Source organism: Pristiophorus japonicus, chromosome 3 (assembly GCF_044704955.1).
Source record: "Pristiophorus japonicus isolate sPriJap1 chromosome 3, sPriJap1.hap1, whole genome shotgun sequence".
Classification (NCBI taxonomy): Eukaryota; Metazoa; Chordata; class Chondrichthyes; family Pristiophoridae; genus Pristiophorus; species Pristiophorus japonicus.
In genome coordinates this window covers 131243166-131263707 of record NC_091979.1, presented here as the reverse complement: position 1 = coordinate 131263707, position 20542 = coordinate 131243166, and the positions used below count along the sequence as shown (strand labels likewise).

Genomic DNA, 20542 nt, shown 5'->3' with positions numbered 1-20542 from the left:
TAGCTTCAACTCTCAGCTCAGGTGCACATAAAAGATCCCATGGCAATATTTTGAAGAGCAGGAGAATCCTCTCATTGTCCTAGTCAATAGTTCTCTCAACCAACACAACTTAAACAGATTATCTGGTCACCCATTCATGCATTATTTGTGGAACTTTTTATGACCAAATAAGCCCCTGCATTTAACTATACAAGAACACACTTCACAGCAAAAAGTAATTTATTGATTGCAAGTGCTTTGGGACATCCTGAGAATATCCGAGTGCCATATAAATGCAAGCTATTTCTTTAAGCCGTATAATAATTTGTTGCCGCCACAACCACACTGCCCCGCTGAATCGCAGGTACCCCTGAGATGGCCCAGCAGCCGATCCTGCTGCTGACTTGGTCTTGGTGGTGGCATAAATTTCCATCGTTTACTACTGACTTTCCATCCGCAGCAGGTGAGTTTTGAACAGCACAAAATCAGTTCATGGTGTTGATCTGTCTGAGGTCTCAATAGTGATGTTTGGACCAGTATTAATAGTATGCGCATGGAATTTTAAAGCTTGTGCAAGGAAAATCAGTTTGTGTCACCACTCCTACAGGCACAATATGATGGGGGAGTAGGGGGGCTCATAGTCTCTCCATAAGCAAGTCAAGCCTGGGAACCAAAGATAAAAATATGTGCACCCTTGTATCTGGAATCAATTGCTCGAGCAAAATAATCTGTATGGGCAGTATCAGTAAATATCTTCAGTCACTAATATTTCCTTCCTATTTTAACAAGTTGTTCAAGTTTATATTTAGCAGCTATAATTTGTGGAATATTCAGAGACCAAACGAGGAGAGCAGGCAAAAGAAAGCGAGGGCACACCAGGTGAATCTTAATGAAATGTCAAGTCATAGAGACAATTCACAGCATGTTACTAGTACAGCAAAATGAATTCTCTTTGCTAAATAAATCAATACTCATTTTAGCATCCTTCCAGTTACACAGCAATGTGTCTTTGAAACTGAATACTGTCACTTCTTATGTGGCTCAGGAAGCACTGCTCTTTACTGGAATAACTTCTGTGGTGAGAGTATAGATGCGGTGTTAAAAAAAAAAGTGGGGAGCTCCTTCTTTTGCAGGTGAAGCCTTAGTTGCCCTAACAGTAATTATACACTGTCGCAATAAGATATTCTTTAGCTATGTTCTTCAGATAAATAGAAAGAGGCCATTTGGACACTCGTCCCTGTTCTGGATTTAGGCTCCTCTGATTTGGACTACTTCATCACTGCCGTCTGAGGCATATCCACTCCATATAGAAGACAAAATATTGGGTTAACTAAAATGTCTATGGGCTACACTTTCCTACAAGCCCCTCACTGTCCAATTGCCCACTCAGAAAAAATGCAAATGGTTAGTGAGTAACACTGGGGCGAATTTCCACTTTTATGTTTAAACTAATCACCCAGCAAGAAAATGGGTGTTGCACCTTTATTGTCAGCAGTTTTCTCGGCAGTTAAGGGGAAACAAAGTAAAATGGGTGGTTCTTACTGGAATGGATGTAAGTATTAAAAATTTAGTCTGAGGCTGTGGTTGGGCCTAGGGAAGGGGGAAAAACTTTAAAAAATTTTCAATAAAAAAAATTAACAAAAAGCATTCCCAAGACACTTACACCTATTGACCGTTTTAAAATTAAAAAAGAAAGAACCTTTAACTTACCTTTCTTTGCAGAGTACTCACCTACCGCCCTGTTTAAGCAGCTTTTACAGGGTGGTTCTCTCGGCGATCTGGACGTCAGTGGTTGAGGCCAAACTTACGCTCTGGCGATTTTTCCTCGGCGTTGCACGTCAGCGGTTTGGTCCCGGCAGATGTGTTCAGATGTGGGTGATACCATTAAAAAAACTAAGTGGGAAAATTTCGTTGGGCAGAAAAAAAGCTGTACTGCCGAGAACCCGCCAAAAATGATAGGAAAATCTAGCCCATAGGTTTACTGGGCTGTCTTAAATATGGCCCTCTCCCTACCGTTCCAAGATGACTGCCAGAAAGTATGGAATGTTTGTGTTTATTATACATTTATTTATATTTTACAATGCAATAGGACAGTAACATCACAACAACAAATAACTAAAACAAGAACAATTAGAAAATGCTAGAATCATTTTACAGCACTATAAAAAAGAGTTTTAAAAAAAATAGAACAGATATAACTTCATTTGAATTAATCTTCTACATATCAGTTTGTCTTTTCATCTTAGAGCCCCGCTGAGGTAAAGGAAATCACCATGGTTGTACTGCTAATTACATGAGGCTGTGACTATAATAGTAATGATGCCTGTGGCAAACAGCCCATTACTAAATGATTACTCCCTCTATCACCATTGTTCTTTTAAAATAAAAGGCAAGTGTCAGGAATCTGAGATGGAAAAAATGAACTGCAATCATAAAAGCCACATGTCTCACAATCATTAGCAATAACAGCTGCTTTCAATCAATATCATATTCCTTGGTATACACACATCATACTTCAGACGGCCATTGATTTCTGATGAATGTTAAATAGTGTTGGATAAAAAAGGGAAGTCATGCACAAATGCATACTGTGCTTTTCTTTCAAAATTTGAATCAACAATTGTGTACTAAGCAATTTTGGCACACAAACCTTTTGAGTGTTGTAGTTCTATTGGGTACAAATTGCATGTTATTCAAACCAACATTTCAAGATTTTGTTTTGAAAGAAATGCACAAGTATATTTGGAGCAAAACATTTGATGAGCCTGAAATATTCCTGCAAAACAAGAAAGGTGCCTTAAGCCTACTGAAAACCCTGATGGAGCGGTGCGATAGAATTTGGCCTTTTGAAGAAGATGGCGTTTTAGTGGAGAATGGTAGTGAGATACTGTAGTTGCACTGAACATTGAAGAAATCAACAGTGGCAACATTTCTAGTGCTACATTAATACTGCGCCTGCCATCTACATTGCAGTCCACCACAGAAATCTTGTTCGACTGATAAGAAAAGAAACTAAGTAAGGGAGGTGGTTGGACACTGCTCAACATTGCTGGTACTACAGACCATGGCACAAACACAGCTCAACAGGTACTGCCCAACATCATTAGACCCTTTAATGGGTACAAAAAGGCAATAGTACTGATGGGATTTCACAGAATTATTTGTTTTCAGAGAGGGTAGCTTGTGGAAAAACAGCTCAGCTCCATTTATAACTGGCTTTATTGCAAATTTTGTGTAGTTGAAACTAGGCTTACTTGCAGCGGTGAAAATTAAACTCATTATAAAATTAATTAAACTAAACAAGCAGCCAAATTGCATGCTCTAAAATCATTTCCAGGAGTCTAGAAATATTTACACTGTTCATTTAAAAATTTACACCATTTTCACTATTCTCTCTAACATCGTGGTGGTTTTCAAAGGTCTGTTGGAAGATACTAAACGCAATCATACATTAATGGTGTATGTGTGTCAAATGAGTGCTACCTTCGGCTTGAGTATTTTGTGAATGGAGCTGTGTTGTTGTGCAAATAGTGTCGTTATGCAACTTCTGCTGTACCACTGAAAAGAATTGACTCATGTCTCAGTTCATGTTATCCACATGATTTTCTTAGGTATATCTGGAGAATAAATCTCTTTCATATTGAATTACTTGCCACTGCTGGTGGTTTTAACACTTCTCTCCAAACAAAAGTGGTGAAGAGTAAGTAATCAATTCAAAATTCAAAAGGTAATACGATGGCCAGTAGCAGATTACAAGGCAGTAATCCAAACAAAGGGTACCGATGTTTTCATAAACAGAGCACAGTTCAAGCAGCTTTATTACTAGCTGAACCCCAACATTGTTTACCGCCTGAAACTTTATATTAGTCTGTTTGATGTCTTATGTGGAGGGCTTTATTTTTTCACGATCCCCACTTTTCTTTGCAATTGCGGGCTGATTACTTGCAGGATCGTTGGCTGAAGACAAAAGATAATACGGGACCTCACAGAAAGCTGTCACATAGTACTATTATTTCAAATGGTGAATTCCAACAGAATGTGGTGTTTTATACAGAATCAATTTGAAATTGTTAATTCAGCAGTGTCAGATTCACTCTCTACATGTGAGACAAGAAGAGGGTCCACTTATGTCATACAATCAATCTATTATAATTTCTATCCCAATTTCCATCATTATCGAACGTTCTGACACATAAGGGGGTGCCAGGAGGGGGTTTAAAAAGGGAGGTGGAGCCATGGTATTGATTAACAAAACTATTACAGCTTGAGGAGGGATGATGTTAGAGGAATCAAACAAGGCCAGATGGGTCGAACTGAAAAACAAAAAAAGGGGCAATCACACTGCTGGGAGTGTACTATAGAGCCCCAAACAGTGAGAGGGAGATAGAAGAGCAAATATGTAGGCAAATTTCTGAGAAGAGCAAAAACTATAGGGCAGTAATAGTAGGGGATTTCAACTACCCTAATATTAACTGGGATAGAATTAGTGTGAAGGGTATAGAGGATGCAGAATTCCAAAATGCATCCAAGAGAACTTTTTTAGTCAGTATGTAGCAAGCCCAACAGGGGAGGGGGTGGTTCTGGATTTAGTTGTAGGGAATGAAGCTGGGCAGGTGGAAGGGGTATCAGTGGGAAAGCATTTAGGTGCTCGTGACCATAATTCAGTTAGATTTAAGGCAGTTATGGAAAAGGACAAGGATAGATCAGGAATAAAAGTTCTAAATTGCAAAAAATGCCAACTTTACTAAGCTGAGAGGTGATTTAGCCATTGTGGACTGGAAACAGCTACTGGAAGGTAAATCAGTGTCAGAGCAGTGGGAGGCATTCAAGGAAGAGATCCTGAGGGTTCAGACAAGGATGTTCTCAAAGAAAAAGGGTGGGATTAACAAATCTAGAGCCCCCTGGATGTCTAGGGAAAAAAAGGGAGGCGTAAGACAGATACCGAGGGCTAAATACTGCAGAATCTTTAGAGTATAGAAAGTCCAGGGGTGAAATTAAAAAGGATTTTAGGAAAGCAAAGAGACAGCATGAAAAATTATTGGCAAGTAAAACCCAAAGATGTTTTATAAATATATTAAGAGCAAGAGGATAACTAAAGAAAGAGTAGGGCCTATTAGAGACCATGAGGGTAATCGGTGTATGGATGCAGGAGATGTGGGTATGCTTCTTAATGAATACTTTGCATCTGTTTTCACAAAAGAGAGGGGCGATGCAGACACTGCTATCGAGGAGGAGGATGATTGTGAAATATTAGATGAAATAAACAGTGAGAGGAGGTGGTATTAAAAGAGATTAGCAGCTTTGAAAGTGGATAAGTCTGCAGGCCGGATGAAATGTATCCCCAGCTGTTAAGTGAAGCAAAAGAGGAAATAACAGTGACTTTGACCATCATTTTCCAATCTTCTCTGGCGTCAGGTGTGGTGCCAAAAGACTGAAGGACTGCTAATGTGGTACCTCTGTTTAAGGGAGAAAGGGGCAGACTGAGTAATTGCAGGCCAGTCAGCCTAACCTTGGTGGTGGGAAAATTATTGGAAAAAAATCTGAATAAATCTTAATTTAGAAATACATGGATGTGTTAAAAGGAAGGTAGTGTCTGACTAACTTGATTGAATTTTTAAAAGTAGGTAACAAGGAGGGTCAATGAGGGTAGTGCGCTTGATGTAGTGTATATGGATGTTAGCAAGGCTTTTAATAAGGACATGGCCGAGTGGTCACAAAAGTAAAAGCCTATGGGATCCAGGGCAAAGTGGCAAGTTGGATCCAAAAATTGGCTCAGAGGCAGGAAGCAAAGAGTAATTGTTGATGGGCGTTTTTGTGATTGAAAGGATGTTTCCAGTGGGGTTCCACAGGGATCAATACGAGGTCCCTTGCTTTTTGTGGTATACATCAATTATCTGGACTTGAATATAAGAGGTATGATTAAGAAGTTTGCAGATGATACTAAAATAGGCTGTGTGGTTGATAATGAAGAAGAAAACTGCAGATTGCATGAAGATATCAATCATTTGGTCAGATGGCCAGAACAGTGCCAATTGGAATTTAATCCGGAGATGTGCGAGGTAATGCATTTGGGGAGGGCTAACAAGGAAAAGGAATACACATTAAATGGTAGGACACAAAAGTGTAGAGGAACACAGGGACCTTGGGAGTAAATGTCCACAGATTGCTGAAGGTAGCAGGCCAGGTAGATAAGGCCTGGTAAGAAGGCACACCACAGAATGCTTGCCTTTATTAGCTGAGGCATAGAATACAAGAGCAGGTGGGAGTGTAATGCTTGAACTGCATAAAACACTGGTTAGGCCACAGCTGGAGTACTGCGTGCAGTTCTGGTCACTGCATTACAGAAAGGACGTGATTGCACTGCAGATGATAGAGGAGATTTACGAGGATGTTGCCGGGAGTGGAGAATCGTAGCTATGAGAACAGATTGGATAGACTGGGTTTGTTTTCCTTGGAACAGAGGAGGGTGAGGGGAGACCTCATTGAGGTGTATAAAATTATGAGGGGCCTAGATATAGTGGATAGAAAGGGCCCATTTCCCTTAGCAGAGGGTTCAACAACCAGGGGGCATAAATTTAAAGTAATTTGTAGACGGTTTAGAGGGGATTTGAGAGGAAATTTCTTCACGCAGAGGGTTGTGGGGGTCCGGAATTCACTGCCCGAAAAGGGTGGTAGAAGCAGAAACCCTCACCACATTTAAAAAGTACTTGGATGTGCACTTGAAGTGCTGTAACCTGCAGGGCTATGGACCTAGAGCTGGAAAGTGGGATTAGACTGGATAGCCTCTTGTTGGTCGGCACGGACACGCTGGGCCAAAATGGCCTCCTTCCATGCCGTAATCTTCTATGATTCGGGTCACTTCATTGATTCTGAGCTCCCAAGTAGGAGCTATGCTCAAAAAAGGAGTGTGGATTGGAGAAGGGGTTCTAAAACTGTAGTGCTGGTTCTCCAACCTGTGCTTCTTTTGAGCAGAGTGATTTGACACTATATTACTTTGTAGTGTCAAAAGTGTTCCTCATTGTGTTCACCATTGTATCCACTCACCCTACTGTTACAGAAGTTAGAAAAAGGTTAATCTGGATAGGGTGTGAATGGTAGCGTAATGACCAGCTGCCATTAGGAGACAAAGAGAAACCTTTTTCTAACTTCATCATTACCATTTCAATTTGGCCCATCATCCCTTTGGTCTCTCGAATCTCCCCTGCCTTCGACCCTATCTCAGACCTTCCCTTTTGTTCTTTCTTTCCCTTTCAGTGCTTAAGCATATGCTTTTTTCGAACATTCGGCAGTTCTGATGAAGGGTCGTTGACCCGAAACGTTAACTTTGTTTTTCACTCCACAGATGCTGCCGGACCCGCTGAGATTTCCAACATTCTGTTTTTATTGCATTTTTTAAAATATATTTTCCAGGAATAATCAATCTCACCTAACTGTTACAAAATTCTTTTGCAATCCCTCCAGAGGAGATGTGCTCCTTCCCCCAACTCCAATGCCCCAGAAATTTCCTTTGCTATGATATAGCTTCTGCTTTATCATGACAATGCCATGGGGGATCTTCTAGTATTCATTCATTGTCAAAACACTTGTTCCAAATCGTGAAATTTAATACACAATGGGGAGAACTTAAACATTGGTGTCCCAGTCTGAGTGGGAAATGAGCGTTGGGGATATAAATCTCCCACGGAAGGGTGCTGGCTGCCAAATTGGAAGCCAGCTACTTTCAAGTGTGCAGGACGGTGGTTGAAACAGGTATTAGGCTCCTTGAATATGCAAATTATGGTTCTAATGCAAGTTGTAAGACCCCAATGCAAACTTGGTCAAACTGGGCATTCAGCAGCCTAACCAGTGGCCCTTACAGGGACAACTGGAAGCTGTCCACAAAATGTAAAAAAAAAATTGTTTATAGTTTCATTTCTGTGCAAGATTGGTGTCCACAGCTTGCTGGTTTCATGCAATTAGGGTCCGAGGCACTATTTGATTGGGCCCTGGGCCCGATGTCTTCAGGCTCACGTTCGAATGGTGCTGCCCATTGTGCATTGAAACCGGCACTACCGAATTTCCCCTCCAATAATTTATTGAACTTGAATGATTAAAGAAATGGTAGAATGCTCATAAAAGGGAAATAGAAAGAGAAAGTTTGAAGATACGAGTGCTTCCTTAGGTGAGTGGGTTGTACCTTTAGAAATCACATTAAGTGGGAGGTGAAATAAACAAAGCCCTCTGTTTACAGTATAACCATTTTAAAACCAATATTTATTCACAAATGAAACACAGAATACTGTAAAACTTGAGAAGCAGATGTCGTTGTCGTCCGACATTTCCCATTGATGTTTTCTTGTGAAATTTCAGTGGAGCGATAGCTGTGGCAATTGATGCATTGAAACCACATCCAGTCACAACAGTTTTTTTTACATCAGTAAAGATATCAATGTCTACGTTCATGTGAAATACAGATTATGGAGTGTCATTCGTCCCTGTATTACATGCATAGAAGAGTAAGACAAAGTTTCATCACTTGCACAAGGGTATCTAGATAAATATAGAGATTGCTTTGTATTATGCAAGAATTAAAGGGAGCCAAATATGAAGTGGGTTATGTTAAACATCACCTTAATTATGTAATGACAAAATTGGACAGAACACAGTGTACAAATTAACTACAGTATTGCCGTATATGAATTTCCTGTCTTGGATAAAAAAATGTATCAAACCTGACTTACTGATTGAGGATACATAGATCAAGATGCAACTGAACTAATATTTCCTCGCACTATTAATCAGGGAAACAGCTATTTCCGAACTGAAATGACCGATCCACCCATATCACATGTAGAATTCGGCAATCAATGCTGAGGCACTCAAAATACTACCTCTATCATTGCACACAAATACTAATGAATGCAAAGTTCTGTTTTCATTTTGAATAATTTTGATTTTAAAATCAGTATATCAATGCAGTCTTATTTTAAAGGAAGTGTAAAAAATAAATCAGCTTTTCTCAGATTATATCATTTTTCTTAATTGATGAACATGTTTGGATAAAGCACATTTCAATTAGAAATTTGAAAAAACCTCAGATACAAATAAAGATTCAGAACATGATTTTTTACACAATGTTCCAAATTAGTTATATTGTTGGAGTTATGTTTGGTCCCATTTACTTATTTCAGCACCCACAGCATCATGATGCAGAATAATCACATCTGTCCAATCAACAAATATAATTAAGCAATAATGGACACATTTGCATTGTACCAAGGATCTGGGAATAGGTCACTTGTGTGAAGGACAAAGTCACAAAATGAGTCCTTTAACTGACTCAACTATTTTTAATTCTCCACCAAATGCACATATTGAGAGTTCTTATTGATTTCTTCCCTTTTTTGGTGTTATTGATGCCATCCGTCTTTAGCATCACAAAATGTATTATAGTAATATTTACTGTGTAGCTCTCCAAGGCTGAGAGAAATGGCATACATTATAAAAAAGTACAGACTTGCAAAGAATATGTGCCCACATCATGAAATATATAGAATCATGTTTTGTCACTTTTCTCTACCTTTCTACCCGAGAGGACCAACTGCAGATTTTGCATTAGATGGTTTCAATCTTTGAGGCACACCTGTGTATTGCCTGCTGTGATAACAAGCTGTTATGCAAGGGCATCCTCCAATCCACCAAGATATTCTCATATTTTTAAAATCTAATATTCAGCCAATCTAAACACTGTGCACTCTTCAAGTATGATAGTTAATTCTAGAGTAGTGTCAACCTGGCTCAGTGATAACACTCACCTGTGAGTCCGAAGGTTATAGGTTCAAATCCTACTGAAGAGATGAGACTAGAGTAACACTTCAATGTAGTACTGAGGGACTGCTACACTGTCAGAGGTGCTATCTATCAGATGAGTCATTAAACCAATGTCTGCATCTCAGGTAGAGATTTTTTTAAAAGCCCATGTGACTATTTGAAGACAAGGGCCATTCTCCTGGTATCCTCGCCAACATCAATCAACATCATTAAAACAAATTATCTGGTCAAGTATCTCATTGCTTTGTGGGATGGTGATGTGTGCAAATTGGCTGCTGCATTTCCCTACAATTACAACAGTGATTACACTTCAGAAGCTTCATTGGCTGTCCTGAGGTCATGAAAGGCACATTTTAAATGCAAGTTATTTCTTTCTTCTAAATTGGCAGGCCTTGATTTGTTAGGATTACTGGATTCAAACTATCAATTAGATTGAAGTTTGGAGATCCTGAGAGAAGCTTTGTCTCTCCTAACCCAGAAGCTATCACCATTAGAGCTGAGGTTCTAAACCAGATGTGGCCTCTCAATAAAAAAAAGTACAAGACAAGAGAATGACCCAAGAGTTGAAGGGAAAAAGTAATAAGAACACTAGCCTTAAAGAAGTATAGAGGAACTGAAACATGGGGCACAGCCTCCCAAAGCTTAAAAAAAGATCAAGAATAATGATGTAAACAGACATAACTCACATGCCAATCTGGTCAGTTATTTAAAATTTGGTTTAATTTTCCCAATATATTAATTACAAATAGCACTTATACTGCTTCTTAATATAATAAAGAAGAAAATAAAATACTGAAGTGCTTTTGTTTTGTACAGCTCATTTTAATTCATTAACTTGAGCATCAATATTTTGTCTTCAGTCCTTCATAAATCGGTGTTGGGTCTTACTGCTTGTGTAAGAATATAAAAATATAACTAATATTGAATTAATTAAATTTTCGACAGATGTTATTTAAGATTATTAAAGCATGTATAAAGAGGGATTCAGTTTAATCCACATTTATAAAAAAATTATGCAGCAACTTGTAAATGCTGCCACATACATCAGAAGCACTTCTGACTTCCTGAGTAAAGCTGCCTTAAAGGGATTATTCCACTGAATTTAAAGTGATTTGTAGCGATATTGTTATGTCTAGTTATTAAAAGAAACTGCTTATGTCCATTATGGTTTTTTACATAATGTTTTCTTGAGTGTCCTTCAATTTATAGCTCTTCTCTTTCAAACAAGTAGGAAACATACACAATGCTTAATTACTTCAGATGGCAAAATTCAACAATGGAGTAAGATGTTATGCATTTTTAATGTCTTCCTTTTCCATAAATTGAGATATGAATCTTGTAACATTTTATTTGACTCATTTCATGTGAAAGAAAAACTTAAAACTGACATTTTACATTACATCCTCCTGTATACTTTGTGTCTTCAGCTCCTGTTCACTTAAAATGGAAGATACTGTAAATAGAATTTTCAAGTTGAAGCAAATTCAAACATTTGGATTGGTCATGTAATAATAGAAACATAGAAAACAGGTGCAGGAGTAGGCCATCGGCCCTTCGAGCCTGCACCACCATTCAATAAGATCATGGCTGATCATTAACCTCACTACACCTTTGCTGCTTTCTCTCCATACCCCTTGATCCCTTTAGCCATCAGGGCCATATCTAACTCCCTCTTGAATATATCTAACAAACTGGCATCAACAACTCTCTGCGGTAGAGAATTCCACAGGTTAACAACTCTCTGAGTGAAGAAGTTTCTCCTCATCTCAGTCCTAAATGGCTTACCCCTTATCCTTAGACTGTGACCAGTGGTTCTGGACTTCCCCAACATCGGGAACATTTTTCCTGCATCTAACCTGTCCAGTCCCATTAGAATTTTATATGTTTCTATGAAATCCCCTCTCATTCTTCTAAACTCCAGTGAATACAGGCCTAGTCGATCCAATCTCTCCTCATATGTCAGTCCTGCCATCCTGGGAATCAGTCTGGTGAACCTTCGCTGCACTCCCTCAATAGCAAGAATGTCCTTCCTCAGATTAGGAGACCAAAACTGAACACAATATTCCAGGTGAGGCCTCACCAAGGCCCTGTACAACTGCATTAAGATCTCCCTGCTCATATACTCAAATCCCCTAGCTATGAAGGCCAACATGCCATTTGCCTTCTTCACCGCCTGCTGTACCTGCATGCCAACTTTCAATGACTGATGTACCATGACAACCAGGTCTCATTGTACCTCCCCTTTTCCTAATCTGCCGCCATTCAGATAATATTCTGCCTTCATGTTTTTTCCACCAAAGTGGATAACCTCACATTTATCCACATTATACTGCATCTGCCATGCATTTGCCCACTCACCTCACCTGTCCAAGTCACCCTGCAGCCTCTTAGCATCCTCCTCACAGCTCACACCGCCACCCAGCTTAGTGTCATCTGCAAACTTGGAGATATAACACTCAATTCCTTCATCTAAATCATTGATGTATATTGTAAATAGCTGGGGTTCCAGCACTGAGCCCTGCGGCACTCCACTCGTCACTGCCTGCCATTCTGAGAAGGACCCGTTTATCCCTACTCTCTGCTTCCTATATGCCAATCAGTTCTCTATCCACGTCAATACATTACCCCCAACACCATGTGCTTTAATTTTGCACACCAATCTTTTGTGTGGGACCGTGTCAAAAGCCTTTTGAAAGTACAAATACACCACATCCACTGGTTCTCCCTTGTCCACTCTACTAGTTACATCCTCAAAAAATTCTAGAAGATTTGTCAAGCAGGATTTCCCTTTCATAAATCCATGCTGACTTGGACCGATCATGTCACTGCTTTCCAAATACGCTGCTATTTCATTTGATTCCAACATTTTCCGCACTACTGATGTCAGGCTAACCGGTCTATAATTACCCGTTTTCTCTCTCACTCATTGTTTTTAAAATAGTGTTACATTAGCTACCCTCTAGTCCATAGGAACTGATGCAGATTCGATAGACTGTTGGAAAATGATCACCAATGCATCCACTATTTCTAGAGCCACTTCCTTAAGTACTCTGGGATGCAGACTATCAGGCCCTGGGGATTTATTGGCCTTCAATCCCATCAATTTCCCCAACACAATTTCCTGACTAATAAGGATTTCCTTCAGTTCCTCCTTCCCGCTAGACCCTCAGTCCCCTAGTATTTCTGGAAGGTTATTTGTGTCTTCCTTCGTGAAGACAGAACCAAAGTATTTGTTCAATTGGTCTGCCATTTCTTTGTTCCCCATTATAAATTCATCTGATTCTGACTGCAAGGGACCTACGTTTGTTTTCACTAATCTTTTTCTCTTCACATATCTATAGAAGCTTTTGCAGGCAGTTTTTATGTTTCCAGCAAGCTTCTCATACTATTTTCCCCCGCCTAATTAAACCTTTATCCTCCTGTGGTGAATTCTAAATTTCTCCCAGTCCACAGGTTTGCTGCTTTTTCTGGCCAATTTATATGCCTCTTCCTTGGATTTAACACTATCCCTATTTCCCTTGTTAGCCACAGTTGAGCCACCTTCCCCGTTTTATTTTTACTCCAGACAGGGATGTACAATTGTTGAAGTTTATCCATGTGATCTTTAAATGTTTGCCATTGCCTATCCACCGTCAACCCTTTAAGTATCATTTGTCAGTCGATTCTAGCCAATTCACATCTCATACCATCGAAGATAACTTTCCTTAAGTTCAGGACCGTAGTCTCTGAATTAACTGTGTCACTCTCCATCTTAATAAAGAATTCTACCATATTATGGTCACTCTTCGCCAAGGGGCCTCGCACAATAAGATTGCTAATTAGTCCTTTCTCATTACACATCATCCAGTCTAGGATGGCCAGCCCTCTAGTTGGTTCCTCGACATATTGGTCCAGAAGACCATGCCTAATGCACTCCAGGAAATCCTCCGCCACCGTATTGCTACCAGTTTGATTAGCCCAATCTATATGTAGATTAAAATCGCCCATGATAACTGCTGTACCTTTATTGCACGCATCCCTAATTTCTTGTTTGATGCTGTCCCCAACCTCACTACTACTCTTTGGTGGTCTGTACACAACTCCCATTAGCGTTTTCTGCCCTTTGGTATTCCGCAGCTCTACCCATACAGATTCCACGTCATCCAAGCTAACGTCCTTCCTTACTATTGCGTTAATTTCCTCTTTAACCAGCAATGCTACCCTACCTCCTTTTCCTTTCTGTCTATCCTTCCTGAATGTTGAGTACCCCTGGATGTTGAGTTCCCAGCCTTGGTCACCCTGGAGCCATGTCTCCGTAATCCCAATTATATCATATTCGTTAATAGCTGCCCGCACAGTTAATTCGTCCACCTTATTATGAATACTCCTCTCACTGAGGCACAGAGCCTTCAGGCTTGTCTTTTAACACACTTTGCTGCAATGTGGCCCTTTTTGATTTTTGCCTTGGGTTTCTCTGCCCTCCACTTTTACTTTTCTTCTTTCTATCTTTTGTTTCTGCCCCCATTTTACTTCCCTCTGTCTCCCTGCATAGGTTCCCATCCCACTGCTATATTAGTTTAAGCCCTCCCCAACAGCACTAGCAAACACTCCCCCTAGGACATTGGTTCCGGTCCTGCCCATGTGCAGACCGTCTGATTTGTACTGGTCCCACCTCCCCCAGAACCGGTTCCAATGTCCCAGGAATTTGAATCCCTCCCTCCTGCACCACTCCTCAAACCACATATTCATCTTAGCTATTCTAATATTTCTATTCTGACTAGCACGTGGCACTGGTAGCAATCCTGAGATTACTACCTTTGAGATCCTACTTTTTAATTTAACTCCTAGCTCCCTAAATTCAGCTTGTCGGACCTCATCCCATTTTTTACCTATATCGTTGGTACCTATATGTACCACGACAGCTGGCTGTTCATCCTCCCCCTCCAGAATGCCCTGCACCCGCTCCGAGACATCCTTGACCCTTGCACCAGGGAGGCAACATACCATCCTGGAGTCTCGTTTGTGGCCGCAGAAATGCCTATCTATTCCCCTATAATACATCTTATGATGTTAACTCTTTTAACAAAAGCATTGTTGGAAGTAATTATCCAAAATGTTTTTATAAATTTGATCAATTCAGCATTTGACCGGGTGTGTGGCATTAAGGATCCCCAGTAAAACTGAAGTCATTGGGAATCGGAAGAAATCTATCCAGTGGCTGGAGTCATACTTAGCACAAAGGAAGATGGCTGTGGCTGTTGAAGGCTAATCATCTCAGCCCCAGGACATAGCTAGGCCCAACCATCTTCAGCTGCTTCATCAATAACGTTCCCTTCATCATAAGGTCAGAAGTGGGGATATTCGCTGATGATTGCAGTGTTCAGTTCCATTCGTAACTTGTCAGATAGTGAAGAAATCCGTGCCCACATGCAGCAAGATCTGGACAGCATTCAGGCTTGGGCTGATAAGTGGCAAGTAAAATTTGTGCCAAACAAGTGTCAGGCAATGACTATCTCCAACAAGAGAGAGTCCAACTACAGCCCCTTGACATTCAATTGTATTACCATCATCGAATCCCCTACCACCAACATCCTGGAACTCACCATTGATCAGAAACCAGCCACACAAATACTGTGGCTACAAGAACACGTCAAAAGCTGGGTATACTGCGGTGTGTAACTCACTTCCTGACTCCCCAAAGCCTTTCCACCATCTACAAGGCACAAGTCAGGAGTGTGATGAAATACTCCCCATTGCCTGGATGAATGCAGCTCCAGCACCGCTCAAGAAGCTCGACACCATCCAGGATAAAGCAGCCCACTTGATTGGCACCCAATCCACCACTTTAAACATTCACTCCCTCCACCACCGGCGCACTGTGGCTGCAGTGTGTATTATCTTCAAGATGCGTTGCAGCAACCAGCCAACGCTTTTTCCACAGCACCTCCCAAACCCATAACTTCTCCCATCTAGAAGGACAAGAGCAGAAGGCGCATGGGAACATCAATGTCTCCAAGTCCCCCTCCAAGTCACACACCATACTGACTTGGAAGTATATCGCTGTTCCTTCATCATCGCTGGGTCAAAATTCTGGAACTCTCACCCTAACAGCACTATGGAAGTAACTTCACCACACAGACTGCAGCGGTTCAAGAAGACAGCTCACCACCACCTTCTCAAGGGCAATTAGGGATGGGCAATAAATGCTGGCCTCACCAGTGACAGCCACAGCCCATGAATGAATTAAAAAAAAGATTGATTCAATTAGTTTAGAGCAGAAAAGGAGTGAGCAATGTTCCTAATAATTTGCTTAATCCTTATGTCTAAAAATAAACTGTTGTTACATTTATCATGAATATAAAGTAAATTAAATAATGTTATATGAGATTACGATGTTATGAGCTATCCTTTAGAGTAGAAAGGATTAGCTAAATAATAGTAATAGTTAAAACATTCTTAAATAACTTTATAACAGAAGTACACTGACATGATTGCCAAGTTGTATACCTTCCTTTCTGTTGTGATATGTTTCTGATGTCTCAGAGAAGCCACATTGGTCATAGTTATCACAAATGAAATTAGCAGTTTATTGCGGGAACATGATAGGCATTAGCATCATTTTTTTTCTCTTCCATTTTCCCTCATTTCATCTTTTCGTAGTCTCCATCTGCCCTGAATGGTTCCCCAAATGGGAGAAAAAGAAAGTCTAGGTAGCACAATTTTCTATAGTCAATATCAACACCAATCTTTTGAGCAGGATGATGGGGCTTCTCTTCTCTGTAGTGTGCAACCTAGCAACTCAAAGTAGAACTCCTGAAATTCATTCAACTTGACACAAATTATTGTGAATGCCCCAGTCCTAAAATTCCCAATCTTCTAACTGAGAATAGTGTTCTCAAATAGTTCAGGTAATGAGCCATATTCCAATGCTTTGTTTCTCAAAAAGAAACAAGTTTTACAAATTCTCTTTTGTGATTTGGCATTCAATGAAACAATCCTTTAAATAAATTCCATTTATGGATTACTGAAGTATACCAGATATTCCAATGGTAATCAGTGTTCTGTTCAATCGAGATAAAAATCAACGTGCATTATTGCAGTATATAAAAAATATTATTCATCCGCCTGTCTCTTGTGTTGTTTTCAAAATGTTCTGTATGACTACAAAATATATCTCCTCTTGCTGACTACTGCCACACTCTGGTAGCTTTTCAATGTACTGCCTTCTGTTTTTGATCATGAAACCCTTTCTCTCTTCATTTTTAATGAAAATAATTATAGTGTAGGTGCATTTTGTAAATTTTAAATGTTTATTCATTCAGCAGTGCACACAAATGAATAAATAACTAGATGTTAGATCGTATCTTTTCTATAGAGAATCCATGCCTCAAACCCCTTTGACCTAATAAAGCTGATATGAGTCTTTTGTTTATTTTCAAAACAGCATTATAAGCACAGAACTTTCCCAGTGTCGCACATTTTGTTCTGGATCTAATATTAAACATTGCTTCTTGAAAAGAATATCATTTTGAACATATCTGATCATATAAGAAATGGCTAACATTCAAGTAATGAATGAAAACCTTAAGATGACAAATGACAACTGCATTTATAGCATGTAAAACTGGTTAAAATATCAATTGTACTCAGGCTAACTGTACCAGCATTTACCTTGATGGTAATACTCTGTCCTGGAACTTAAGGGGTTATTTTGGAACATTGGAACAAGAGTAGGCCATTCAGCCCCTCGAGTCTGTTTCACCATTCAATCAGATCATGGCTGATCTGCACCTCAGTTCCAGTCATCTACCTTTGATCCATATCCCTGATACACTTTCCTAACAAAACTCTATCAATTTCAGTCTTGAAAAGTGCAATTGACTCAGCACTACAGCCTTTTGAGGGAGAGAGTTCCAGGTTTCCACTAACCCTTGTGTAAAAAAGTGCTTCCTAATTGTACTCCTGAATGGTTTAGCTCTAATTTCTAGATCCCCCCACCAGAGGAAATAGCTTCTCACATTGAAACTCAAGGGAATATAAGCTGAGCTGACACAACCTGTCCTCATAATTTAACCATTTAAGCATCCTGTTGAGTCTGCTGTATCCCCATCTGATTTGCGGTGCCTAAAACTGAATGCAGTACTCCAGATGGGGTGTCACTGAAGCATAACTTCCTCCCCTTTGTATTCCAACCCCCTGGAGATAAAGGCCAACCTTCCATTAGCCTTTTTGGTTTCTTCTGGATGGAATGGATTTGCAGTCTTCTAAAGGTTACAGAGGCCAATGTATAGTTTCAGAGTTTTTTCAACTTTTTTGTTCTTAGCCGAGGCAATTTGCTGATTTTTATTCTTATGATATACTTTTGGTCATCTGCCTTAATTTCTTCTTTTGAGGCTCGGTGTCAAATTTATCGGTTTGGTCTTATAACACTGCTGTGAAGCACCTTGGGACGTTTTGCTACGTTACAGGCGCTATATAAATCAAAGTATAATGTTTTTACATTCATTCTGGCAATTTTCACCATTTCAAATTCCCATGCATAATCAGGATGTACATAAATTTGCGTGTAAAACTTTTTTGTGTTCAGTTAATTTTTAGATTTGCTATATTAAATTTTCCAAATACCAGGTACTATATTTGTTTTTTTTATTTATAGTTTTGTTAGAACACCATGTTTGGTTACTGAAATGTTTAATTACAATGTTCTTGATCCACTGATCATTATTAATAATACTACTGACCCACAATCATGGCATGCTTCGAAAATGTTCACGCTTTCTGTATCTCAAGATGTTCCACACTCCAGGTGATTTATTTTCTGGTATGTTTTCAGAACTTGTACTGTTGGGCGACAGACTTGTATATCAAATATATAGTTTAAAGAGCTGAAGCACTGCACCACTATCACAAGGGTTTTTTACATCCTTTTTCCCATTGTCTTTTCCTCTGGCATATGCGCTAACAATATCTAAACACTAGCTGAGGGCTAATGAAACTTCTGACACTTGTATAGTTATATTTGGTAGCCATGAACAAGATGTTGTGCAGAGTGAGCAACTCAACTTCTATGCCCTCGATAGCTCATAACTTTATTCTTAAATTAATCAGTCTTATCTTTAATTAAATTATATTCTTGTGAAAAAAATATTGAATAGCTTTATAGAAGCTTTGCTCTATTCTTTCTTGCAGTTACCATGCTAATAAAGGACTAATATGGTTAGCTTTAATGTTATTACTACTTAACAATTTTATAGACTTTCTAAGCTTTAAGTAAACTTCTGACTGGGAATTATAGGTGAAAAATAAATCCAGTTTATAGTTCGAGTCAGTTTTCCATTAAATTTATGAACAAAGTCAATTGAACTTGAAAGCTAGCTTGTTAATTTGCTAATATTATTCTGTAATATAAAATGACAAACAAACTAAAACCAACAGACTAACCAGAGCGGTCTTCGGCTGCTCTTGTTAATACAAAGTAATGTGTAACTTTATAAAACTGCCAAACTAGTACAGTATTGTGTGCTTGTTAAAAAGGCAGTATGATAGTCCATAGACTAACCCTGGTACCATGACATATATTAGGAGACAAAATCTTCTTCAAAGCTGTTTCTAAGATAATATTATCAAATTTCCCTGCTGATTGTTTCTTGTCCGTGCTATCACCGGGTGCTTTCATTTTCATCCCTCCATTCCTTTGCAATTCATCTAGTATTTAGAATGAAATAAATTTAGAACAGGCAGCAGCCGAACCGATGAGATGTTGGCAAGTTGTACTTACATACTGCTGTTGACAGGCAGCCTACTAATGGTAACAAATTGATGGATTGAGGAAGAAATGAGATGAAATAACAAGGAATCTGTATATAATCTAAGCATAGTCGACAATAAAACAACAAACAGTTAAACACAACCCCTGCCATAAAATTGTTGGAATCTTGCATTCATGACAGGTGGTCCTAGGTAATTTGGAGAACTCGGAAAAGCACTAACGTGAGGAGTGATTGAGCTAAAGAATCCTAAATAATACAATTAATAGGTAATTATATTTTGCTGCATTTTACTAACATTTCTTAGCCACCCTGCAACATATCTTATTGTAGCAATCTATTGATATCTTAAGTCATTGCTAGTAATCAATGCACATATCATCTTTCTTTTACTTCATTAGCCCAAAAAGTACTGAGAAAAATTGCAAATAAATAACAATGCAATAATTTAAATTTCATGCAGCACACAAATACATTTATGCCATTATCACTATATATTCCGAATTTTATTTTACCGGCTAGTTAAACAAGTAAAGTTTAAACTGTCAGTGATCAATTAACTTTCTGTGATAAGCTTAAAATAAGCTAAATACCAGTGTCTTGTTTCCATTCTTGCAGAGTGGTCCCCGAAAAACTCCCTTGATGTTTCTGAAATGGCCATTGCTAAGGTGTGTGGAGCTGATGACAATATAGTAACACGCCATATGATGCTGTAGCTCCCATGCACACAGTGCATACAGTTCAAGTGGACTGCAAACGCGAAGCCTCCTGATGATCTGAGCTAGGAACACACAGCACTCAATGAATGCTGCTCCTCTTTTCTCTTGTTTCACGCTGGTACATCAGCATAAGCAAATGAGGCATTAGCTAGTCAGCTTTTCCGTCTACTGCTGATTCGTCCTGCTTAAAGCAGTGTGCCCAATCTCTTTGCATCTCTGCTGCACGAATGAGAGTTCTAAACCTTAGTCTCTCACAGGCATAATATTATACATCACAAAGAGCTGCTG

At 39.3% G+C, this 20542-nt stretch overlaps 1 protein-coding gene across 1 annotated transcript in view; it reads right to left on the bottom strand.

Moving 5' to 3' along the window:
- The window catches only part of znf804a (zinc finger protein 804A), a 451457-nt gene extending 431218 nt beyond the window's left edge, over window positions 1-20239 (bottom strand). Inside the window, exon 1 of the mRNA XM_070875827.1 lies at window positions 20129-20239. Coding sequence (XP_070731928.1) covers window positions 20129-20239 — 111 coding nt within the window. The remainder of the gene's footprint in view (window positions 1-20128) is intronic.
- Window positions 20240-20542: the final 303 nt, after the last annotated feature.